Source organism: Dipodomys spectabilis, unplaced genomic scaffold (genome assembly GCF_019054845.1).
Source record: "Dipodomys spectabilis isolate Male_0828 unplaced genomic scaffold, ASM1905484v1 ptg000062l, whole genome shotgun sequence".
NCBI classification, from domain to species: Eukaryota; Metazoa; Chordata; class Mammalia; order Rodentia; family Heteromyidae; genus Dipodomys; species Dipodomys spectabilis.
This window is the reverse complement of record NW_024870739.1, coordinates 2,618,765-2,630,253: the sequence shown is the minus strand read 5'-3', so window position 1 is coordinate 2,630,253 and position 11,489 is coordinate 2,618,765. Positions and strand designations below refer to the sequence as shown.

The window sequence follows — 11,489 nt, the reverse complement described above, 5'->3', positions numbered from 1 at the left end:
ATATGTGGATGCTAAAGCCAAAATTCAAGGAGATACGACAAAGTAAACAGGACTTGAGAAACAAAGGACCTCCACTCAACTTGTCATATCATTGCTAAATGACTCAATGTTCTTGACCACATATATGGCATATATATGTGCACATCTGAGGGAACACAGAACAGAGGGAAATAGGAATACATACAACAGAGGGGCCCATCAGCTGCACTGGACATAGATGAAATTAACTAAGCAACTCAAAGGCAGCGAGGAGAGGGAGGGAATGAGAGGGAAAGAGGGACTAAGCAAAAGGAAAGAAATGTAACTATCACCTGATGTGGAAGAAATAGTTGTATTATCAAAGCTCATAGAATTCACAAACTTTATAGATCACAATAATGATAATTTGCCTTGTGAAGGTTAAAATGTGTTTGTGACTTTAACTAAGTATCACTAGTCCACAATACTGTGACCTAATCGCAATAAAAAATTTAAAAAACCCTGTCTCTTTAAAAAATGTGGCTTTTAAAAAAGCAAACCCTATCTCTTTTTTTAAAGTAATTTTTTATTGTGATTAAGTGATTACATAAATTTCACACTATTGTGAGACAGTGACACTTAGTTAAAGTCACAAACACATTCTAACCTTCATGAGGCAAATTGTCATGATCATAGTCTATAAAGTTTGTGAATTCTATGAGCTCTGACAATACAGCTATTTCTTCCACATTGGGTGGTATGTACATTTCTTTCCTTTTGCTTAGTGTTGCCTCTTTCCTTCTCATTTCCTCCCTCCCATCACTGCCCATGAGTTGCTTAGTTCATTTTCATCAAAGTCCAGTGCAGCTGATGGGCCCCTCTGTTGTATGTTTTCCCGTTTCCCTCTGATTCTGTATCTTCCTCCTAGTTTCCCTCAGATGTGTGTGTATATATATATATATATTATATATATATATATATATTGTATACCATATATGTGGTCAACAGCATAGGGTCATTTAGTAATGATATGACAAGATGAGTGGAGGTCCTTTGTTTCTTGAGTCCTGTTTACTTTGTCATATCTTCTTACATTTTGTATTTAACATCTACATATCAGGGAGACCATCTGTCATTTGTCTCTTTGCTCTTGGCTTACCTCACTCAAAATCTTTTTTTCTAGTTCCATCCATTTCCCTGCGAATGCCATTATTTTGTCCTTTCTAATGGCTGCAGAATATTCCATTGTATATAGGTACTACAATTTTTGGATCCATTAATCTATAATGGAGCATCTGGGTTGTTTCCATATCTTGGCTATTGTGAACAGTGCTGCAATGAACATGGAGGTGCATGTGTCCTTGTATCCTGGTTCCTGTTGTTAAGGATAGATGCCTAGGAATGGTATGGCTGGGCCATAGGGGAGGTCTGTATTTAGTTTTCTGAGGTACTTCCAGACTGCTTTCCAAAGAGGTTGTATTAGTGTAAAACTCTGTCTCTAAAATTTTTTTTTTTCTGGTCTTGGGGCTTGAACTTAGGGCCTGGGCACTGTCCCTGAGCTTCTCTGTGCTCAAAGCTAGCGCTCTACCACTTGAGCCACAGCACCACTTCTGGTGTTTTCTGCTTATATGTTACTGAGGAATCAAACCCAGGGCTTCATGCATGCTAGGCAAGCACGCTACCACTGAGCCACATTCCCAGCCCTTAAAAAAATTATTTTTGTAGATTTTTGTTTTGTTGTTTTGTTGTTGGTGGTCATGGAGCTTGGACTCAGGGTCTGGGCACTGTCTCTGAGCTCTTTTTCTCAAGGCTAGTGCTCTATCACTTGAGATAAGGGTCTCATGAACTCTCTTGCCCAAGCTGGCTTCAAACTGTGATCCTCAGATCGCAGCCTCCTGAGTAGCTAGAATTACAGGTGTGAGCCATTGGTGTCCAGCTTGTGAACTTTTTTGTTTTGGTTGGTTGTAGGGCTTGAACTCTGGGCCTGGGTGCTGTCCTTGAGCTCTTCAGCTCAAGGCTAGTGCTCTGCCACTTGAATCTGATTTTCTTATGGTTTATTGGAGATAAGAATCTCATGGAAGCCGGGCGCTGGTGGCTCACGCCTGTAATCCTAGCTACTCAGGAGGCTGAGATCTGAGGATTTCGGTTCAAAGCCAGCCCGGGCAGGAAAGACCGTGAGACTCCTATCTCCAATAAAACTACCAGAAAACCGGAAGTGGCGCTGTAGTTCAAGTGGTAGAGCGCTCGCCTTGAGCTGAAGAGCTGAGGGACAGCGCCCAGGCCCAGAGTTCAAGCCCCACTACTGACCAAAAAAAAAAAAAAAAAAGAATCTCATGGAAGCTGGGCACCCATGGCTCACGCCTGTAATCCTAGCTACTCAAGTGGCTGAGATCTGAGGATTGTGGTTCAAAGCCAACTCAGGCAGGAAAGTTCGTGAAACTCTTTTATTTTTTATTTTTAGGTCCGGTTGTGGGGCCTGAACTCTGGGCCTGGGCGCTGTCCCTCAGCTCTTCAGCTCAAGGCTAGCGCTCTACCACTTGAGCCACAGTGCCACTTCCAGCTTTTTTCTTTTTGCTTATGTGGTGCTGAGGAATCGAACCTAGGGCCTCATGCATGCAAGATAAGCACTCTACCACTGAGCCACCTTCCCAGCCCTCGTGAAACTCTTATCTCCAACAAACCACCAGAAAAATGGTCTGGCTTGGAACTGTGATCCTCAGATCTCAGTCTCCTGAGTAGCTAGGATTACAGGTGTGAGCCACCAGTGCCTGGCTGGACTTTTCTTTTTTTAAGCATGCAATTCAATGGCATTTAGATTTCACAGTGCTGTTCCACTACAATCTCTATGGAGTTCCAAAACATTTCTTTTTTTTTTTTGGTCCAGTCATGGGGCCTGAACTCTGGGCCTAGGCGCTGTCCCTCAGCTCTTCAGCTCAAGGCTAGTGCTCTACCATTTGAGCCACAGCGCCACTTCCGGTTTTTTTTTTTCCTTTCTGCTTATGTGGTGCTGAGGAATCGAACCCAGGGCCTCGAGCATGCAAGGCAAGCGCTCTACCACTGAGCCACCTTCCCAGCCCCTTCCAAAACATTTCTATCACTTTCCAAGGAGACCCTGTACCCATGAAGCACTCCCTTCTCTATGGACTTACCTACTTTAGGATATTTTACATAAATGGGGAATCATACAGTATATGACCTGTTGTGAATGTTTTTTTAGGGATTTGACACTATGATTTTTTTTTTTGAGTTTGGTCCACAACACAGCGTTGTATCCATACTTCATTCCTTATTAATGACTGAATAATATTCCACCTTACAATTATACCACAGGTGTGTATTGATGGACATTCAAATTCTTCCTACCTTGTAGCTATTGTGAATAAAGTTCTATGAGTCTGGCTGTAGAGATATCTCTGATTCCTGCTTTTTTGGGGGGGAACATGTACCCAGAAGTGGCATTGCTGGGTACCATGATGGTAGTAGACCACCATCCTGCCTTACATGGTGGCTATAATTATTTTACATTTCTACTTGCAGTGCTCCTGGGCTGCAATTTCTCCACATCCTCACTGATAGTTCTTCTCCCCACTCATTTTATTAGAGCCAACTCAGTGGGTGTGAAGTGGTTTTGACTTGTATTTCCCTAATGACTAGTGGTGTCGAGCACCTTTATATGAGCTTGTTGGTCATTTGTTTATCTTGGGATAAATGGCTATTCCAATCCCTTGTTCTTTTGTTTTTAAAGTAGGATTATCAATTTTTGTTACAATGTTTTACTTAGAAACAATTTCAAACTTACAGAAAACTGTAAGATAATACAAAGAAAAAATATAATACAAAATAAACCATTTAACCTCTATTTCAATTCATGCATTATTAACATTCTCCCCACCAGATGTGGTGACACAGGCCTCTGAACTTAACATTTGGGAGAGGGAGGCAGGAGGATCCTAAACTTGCCACCAGTCTGTGTAGTGAGACTCTGTCTCAAAAAAAAAAATCCTATGAAGCCAAGCAGCAGTGATTCAGTACTGTAATCCTAGCTACTCAGGAGGCTGAGATCTGAGGATCAAGGGTTGAAAGCAGCCCAGGCAGGGAAGTCTAGGAGACTCTTATTTCCAATTAACAAGCAATAAACTGAAAGTGGAAGTATGGCTCATGAGGTAGAGTGCCAGCCTTAAGCAACAAAGCTAAGGCCCTTAGTTCAAGCTCCAGTACAGACAAACTCCAGTAGAGCACATACACCCCCACACTAAACAAAAGGAGGATTACAGGTATGAGCAACCAGCACTTGGCTTCCCTTTCCTTCCTTCCTTCCTTCCCTCCTTCCTTCCTTCTCTCTCTCTCTCTCTCTTTCTCTCTCTTTTTCTACTTGTGACATTTTTTCTATTACCTCTTGTGAGAGCCAGTCTCCTGCCTCATGGCCTCTGTCTGCTTTCCATTTTTTTTTTTGTCAGTTGTGGGGCTTGAACTCTTGGCCTGGGCACTGTCCTTGAGCTCTTCAGCTCAAGGCAAGTGCTCTACCTCTTGAGCCACAGTACCACTTCCAGTTTTCTAATGATTAATTGGAAATAAGAGTCTCACAGATGGGCTGGGAAGTTTGCTCAGTGGTAGAGTGCTTGCCTTGCATGCCTGAGGCCCTGGGTTCGATTCCTCAGCACCACATAAGCAAAAAGAAAAAAGCCGGAAGTGGTGCTGTGGCTCAAGTGGTAGAGCACTAGCCTTGAGCTGAAGAGCTGAGGGACAGTGCTCAGGCCCAGAGTTCAGGCCCCACGACCAGACCCAAAAAATAAAAGAGTCTCACAGACTTTCCTTGCCAGGGCTGGATTTGAACCTTGATCCTCAGATTTCAGCCTCCTGAGCAGCTAGGATTACAGGTGTGAACCACTGGTTCACTGGTGCCTGGCTCTGCTTTCCAATTTTGTTAATTAATCCAATAATACGCATTTCCCTCCAGTGTGGACCTAGGCTAGGATCCTGGGTTACATTGTCATGTCTCTTTAACCTCCTTCAAACTGAAATATTTCCTTAGTCCTTTATGAAATTGACTTTTTAAAAAAATTCTGGCAATTGAACCTAGAGACACATACCTGCTAAGCACCCACACTATTACTAGTTATACTTCTAATCCTTGACATTTTAAAATAATAGAATCCCTTAAAAAACATTGTTCCTAAGCTGAGCATGGTAGTACATACCTGTGACTGAGGCAGGAAGATCATGAGTTCAAAGCTAGCCTGTGGTATATAGAGACACCCTTTGTGTGTGTGCACATGTGCACATGCATGCACACATACACACACATGCCAGTATTGGGGGTTGAACTCAGGGCATGGGCACTGTCGCTTAGCTTCTTTATTCAAGGATGATACGCTATCATTTGAGCCACAGCTGCACTTTTGGCTTTTGGCTTGTTAATTGGTGATAAGAGCCTCCTGGATTTTTCCTGCCCAGGCTGGTTTTGAACTGTGATACTCAGATCTCAGCCTCCTGAGTAGCTAGAATGACAGGATTGATCAGTGGGAGTCCCAGTTTTAAAACAGCAATTAGTGTTCCATAATTTGGATTTGTCTGATGTTTTCATTCATTCATGCTTTCTTTCTTACTTTTTTTTTTTGGGACTATGCTAGAGTTTGAACTCAGTACCTCATGTTTGCTTAACTTGCTTGCTCACCTGGTGTTCTCTCCCATTTGAGTTCATGCTCCAACCTGCTTTTTTTTTTTTTGCCAGTTCTGGGGCTTGCACTCAGGGCCCAGGCACTGTCCCTGAGCTTCTTTTGCTCAAGGCTAGGTAGCACTCTACCATTTGAGCCACAGCTTCACTTTCAGCTTTTTCTGTTTATGAGGAATTGAACCCAGGGCACCATGCATGCTAGGCAAGCACTAAGCCACATTCTCAGCTTGTGATGTTTTCTTATGATTAGATTCAGTGATGCATTTCTAGCCAGAGCCCTCCAGTGTGATACGTGCAGATTCACATCTGGAACATTCTGCCCCATAAATGGTTGTCTCTGTCCCTCCATCAGGGCATCTGGCCCTGCTGTTGAGCTCTTTGTTGTATACTTACTCTATTTCCCCTTGTTAGTCATAAGCAAGCTGTAAAGAGACACATAGCTTATGCCATTATTCTGCCCCTCCTCAAACGATTCCCTAGACTCAGCGCCAGTGGTTGAAGCTCATACAAGGCTGTCTCCATGAAGCCAGCCCCTCCTGCTACCCATTTCTCCAGCAAGGCATTGGTTGCTGGGCAGACACCAGCCTTCCCTCATTACCTAGTCCAATACTGCTCCCCTGGCCAAACCCCTTAGACTTCTGGTCTAAGCCAGGTTCAAGGCCCTGGCTCACATATAGCCCCTGACCTCTGCTTGGGGAGCCAGGCCAGCTTGGTGTGAGCAGGGCTTGGGTTCCATTCATCATGTTTCCTGTAGGGGCTGCTTATAGATACAAACTAGATGGTGCTGGGCACTGGTGGCTCATGCTTGTAATCTTAGCTACTCAAGAGGCTGAGAGCTGAGGGTCGAGGTTCAAAACCAGCCCAGGCAGGAAAGTCCGTGAGACTCTTATCTCCAATTAACCACCAAAAATTCGGAAATGGCACAGTGGCTCAAGTGGTAGAGTGCTAGCCTTGAGCTGAAGAGCTGAGGGACAGCACCCAGGCCCAGAGGTCAAGCCCCATGACCCACAAAATAATCCCCACAAAAAAACAAACAACCAAACAAAAAACAAACTAGATTGTCCAGTCACCAGCACCAGGACCCTGGTTCCTCCAGCAGGCCTGGGCGGCTGAGGATGGTGCAACCTTCGTGAAGCTGTGGTGTGCTTAGTAGGAACCTGTGATAAGATGCTTAACAGGCTCTGAGGTCAGAGGGCCGGAAGCCCAGAGGAAGTGCCTTGGTGGGGTACTGGTGTGTGCTTTCCTCAAGCCCATTCGAGACTGTTGCTGTCGCTGCTATAGCTGGAGATGATGTCTGCAGTGTGCCCCAGACCTGGGCCACAAGGGCCCCAGGACCAGTCCATGGGTCCAGAGGGGCACTTCGGGGCTCTGGCCTCAGGTCAGTGTTCCTTGGTGTCCAGCCCTTCCCCCTGGAGTCTGCCCCGGTGGAGAGCATATGTGGCCGCCGTGGTTCTCTGTTACATCAACCTCCTGAACTACATGAACTGGTTCATCATCGCAGGTGAGGAGGGGCCTGTGGGTCACTGCCCCACTGCTGCAAGGTGCAGCTGTGCTGGACTCTTGCTGACCACTCTTTCTACTCATGGAGCACTTTCTCTGAGAGGTGGTTTTCAGCCACAATGAGCGGCCCTAAACTAAGAAGAGGCACAGGGAATAGTTGCCCCCAAACCAGGAAATAATTCCCCATGTAATCTCCATGGTCTCTTTTTCTTTCTTTCCTTCCTTCCTTTCTTCTTTCCTTCCTTCCCTCCTTATTATTATTATTATTATTATTTTTAGTTGGTCAGTCGGTCATAGGGCTTGAACTCTGGGACCAGTTGCTGTCCCTCAGCTCTTCAGTTCAAGGCAAGCACTCTACCACTTGAGCCACAGTGCCACGTCCAGTTTTTCTGGTGGTTAATTGGAGATAAGAGTCTCATGAACTGGGCTGGGAAGGTGCCTCAGTAGCAGAGTGCTTGCCTTGCATGCATAAGGCCCTGGGTTTCATTCCTCAGCACCACATAAGCTGAAAAAACTGGAAGTGACACTGTGGCTCAAGTGGTAGAGTGCTAGCCTTGAGCTGAAGAGCTGAGGGACAGCGCCCAGGCCCAGAGTTCAGGCCTCACGACCGACCAAAAAAAAAAAAAAAAAGAAAGAGTCTCAAAGACTTTCCTGCCTGGGTTGGCTTTGAACCATGATCCTTAGATCTTAGTCTCCTGAGTAGCTAGGATTAGAGGCATGAGTCACCAGTGCCCAGCTTCCCTCCTTAGTCTCTCTCTCTTTCTTCAATGCAGGGCCTCTATCTCTTGCTTGGATTTTTCCATTCAAGGTTGACACTTTACCACTTGAGTTATAAGCACTCTCTACTTCTGGCTTTTTGCTGGTTAGTTGCATTGGCTAGCTGGAACCTTTGACCCTCAACCTTCAAATAGTTAGGATTGCAGGCACAGACCATTGGCTCCTAGCTGGGAAATATTTCTTTCTTTCTTTTTTCTTTCTTTCTTTCTTTCTTTCTTTCTTCCTTTCTTTCTTCCTTTCTTTCCTCTCTCTCTCTCTCTCTCTCTCTCTCTCTCTCTCTCTCTCTCTCTTTCTTTTGTCAGTTGTCGGGCTTGAACTCAGTGCCTGTCCCTGAGCTCTTTTGCTCAAGGCTAGCACTCTACTTTGAGCTGTAACTCCACTTCTGGTTTTTTAGAGGTGGTTAGTTGAAGATAAGAGTCTCATGGACTTTTGTGCCTGCTTTTGCTTTGAACCACGATACTCAGATCTCAGTTTCCTAAGTAGCTAGGATTATAGGCATGAACTACCAGTGCCTGGCTCTGGGAAAAGGTGTTTTTTTTTTTTTTTTTTTTTTTTTGATGGTTGTGGAGCTTGAACTCTGGGCCTGGGTGCTGTCCCTCAGCTCTTCAGCTCAAGGCTAGTGCTCTACCACTTGAGCCACAGCACCACTTCTGGTTTTCTGAGTGGTTTATTGGAAATAAGAGTCTCACAGACTTTCTTGTTCTGGCTGGCTTTGAACAGCGATCCTCAGATCTCAGCCTCCTGAGTAGCTAGGATTACAAGTGTGAGCCACCGGCGCCCGGGTTTGGGAAAAGTTTTAAGTGGAAAATGTAATTGGATTTGAGGTAGGGAGGCGAGAGGATCAGGAGAAGCTGAAGGAGAGGTACAGGGGAGGGGGAAACATTAGGACTGTTTTCTGATCCCTGAGGCTGGGCTGTCTGCTCTCCCTCTTCCCCCGCATCCTTGGTTGGATCATCAGACCTTGAGTCCTGTCAGGAGCCCCTTCCTGCTGGGATTTCCTCTGCCTAGGGTCCTCGTGGTTAGGATAAAGCCTTGGAGAAGTAAGACTATGCATGTCCTGGGTTGCTGGGGACAGGCATTGGTGCAGCAGCGGGTTCTCTTGTGGGAAAGGGCTCTGGTGGTCAGGGGATCAATATAGGCAAAAGTGAAGCCAGCTCCACCTGGGCCACAGGCCACTCACACTAATGAAATCCTAAACATGAGTGCAACTAGAGAAGATCTTACTTAGTAGTTGAGTGTGCCTACTTGGTGTCATCTATATTCCCCCCCTCCAGCTATTATGCCTTCTTTGTGATATTAAAAAGGAGGAAAAGTCATTTCCTGTTTGGATGCAATGGTAGCTGAGCCCAAACTACAGGTCTAAACAAAACTCTCACTCAGCACTTCTGATTCCTGAGGGATTGCGTTTGCCACGTACCAGATCTTGGAGGGGCTGTGGGGCCTTCTTGGTGTGGTTGTGGTAGACTGCAGGTCCTGTTTGGAGGTTTTTGTTTCTGTCTTATGCTGCTGAGTGGGAAGGCAGGCTACCTCTGGCCAGGACTTGAGCCCCTGCTCCCCCAGTTACAGCTGTGCAAACATGGGCACCTGGAACTCCTGTCCTCATTTGCATAGTCAGTGCAATAGTCAATGCCTCTTAGGGGAAAGCTGGACATGCCCAGTGCAGGGCCTGGCTGTTGGCCTTCCCAGGATTTAAGGAAAGTGTGTATGCTGTGTCTTTCCCAAAGGCTCATGTGCTAAAGGAATGGTCCCCGCTGTGGAGATGGGGACGTGGTGGAACCTGGAGGAAGAAGGGCTTGTGGGAGGTAATTAGGTCATGGGGGCTCCACCCTAGTGAGGAGATGCATGCTGTCTCAGGAGGGTGTTTCTAGGGTCTCATACAACTGGGTTCTAAGAGATGAGCTGTTATAAATGACCTTGTATTGCTTGCCTATATTCTTTTTCCATCCAAAATGTGTCATCTGTCATGAGACCCTTGTCAGAGCTGGTAGGTAAATTTTCACTGATCATGTTAATTTTATTGTGACCCAAGGAAAAAGGTAAAATGTAATAAAATAAAAAGAATTTGCCTTCTTGATTTGAAATATCAACCTTACCAGTTTCTTCCCTTCCTGAGTTTGAGATAGATCTAAAAATGTTTATACTTCTTACAGAGAAAGATGTAAATATATGTATATATACACACATACTATATATACATAAATATATATGCATATATACATATATGTAAACGTATGTGTAAAATATTGAACTTTGACATATATAATTCATTTTCAGGTGGAATAAGCAGTAAAATTACACTTCATTCATTGGAAATATTAAATCAGTGATGTATATAAATCGATACAAATGCATCCAGTCACTTGAATACACCCAGACTCCTCCATAACACCTGTCAACTCATCAGACCTTTTGCATAATCATTGGGTCTCCTGAGGAAGCTCATCTGAGGAGGAGCCATGGTGGACCCATATCAGGCCCTTAAAAACAGGCACACAAAAGAGGAAACTCATAAACTGTGTGATCAATTCTCAAAGAAGGTCCAATGGTAAGATATTTAAATTAGTTGGTATTGAAAACCAAAGAACTTAAAATTCTTACAAAGAAGGGAATTAAAAGGAATTTTATTGATTGAAAAAAATAAAAGCACAATTATGTCACCGTGAATAGTTTCTCTGACACATTAGCACCCTGAGGAAGTGTTCCTGGTTTTCCAACTCAGCTTTTTCCTCCCTTACAACCTGAAAAATGTCTGAAACCTACCCAATGGAAAACTGTTGGTCAAAAAGAATTATTCAGCTTATTTTAGGAGGTTTCTGGACCTATGAGGCCAGGTACCTGTGGTTCATACCTGTTCTGCTATCTACTCAGGAGGCTGAGATCTGAGGATTATAGTTCACAGCCAGCCCAGATAGGGACGTCATTGAGATTAGTATCTTGAAATGGGGATGTGGCTCACATGCTATAGAGCTAGTCTTGGCCAAAAATTTCAGGGACAGCACCAAGGCCCTGAGTTCAAGCTCGAGGACCAGCATATAAACAAACATTGAAACCTTTACTAAGTAACAGAAATAACACAATATATGTAAATAAAAATATTTAAAACTGCTGGGCTCAGGTGGCTCGTGCCTGTAATCCTGAAACCTGAGGATCAATCTTTGAAGCTTGACTATGCAAGTAAGTACATGAGACTCTTTTTTTTTTTTTTGTCAGTCATAAGGCTTGAACTCTGGGCCTGGGCACTGTCCCTGAGCTCTTTAGCTCAAGGCTAATGCCCCGCCACTCAAGCCACAGCGCCACTTCAGGTTTTCTGGTGGTTAACTGGAGATAAGAGTCTCATGGGCTTTCCTGCCTGGGCTGGCTTTGAACTACGATGCTCAGATCTCACTCTCCTGAGTAGCTAGGATTACAGGCGTAAGCCACTGATGCATGACATCTATTTTCTTTATAAAGTACCCAGGCCCTTGCTGGGTGCTGGTGGCTCACGCCTGTAATCCTAGCTTCTCAGGAGGCTGAGATCTGAGGAACATGGTTCAAAGCCAGCCCATGCAGGAACATCCGTGAGACTCTTGTTTCCAATTAA

The 11,489-nt window shown here is 44.7% G+C and overlaps 1 protein-coding gene across 1 annotated transcript in view; it reads left to right on the top strand.

Moving 5' to 3' along the window:
- Nucleotides 1–6,922: 6,922 nt before the first annotated feature.
- Spns3 (sphingolipid transporter 3 (putative)) overlaps nucleotides 6,923–11,489 on the top strand; it is a 69,413-nt gene continuing 64,846 nt past the window's right edge. The window contains 1 exon segment of the mRNA XM_042680602.1: nucleotides 6,923–7,133. Coding sequence (XP_042536536.1) covers nucleotides 6,923–7,133 — 211 coding nt within the window.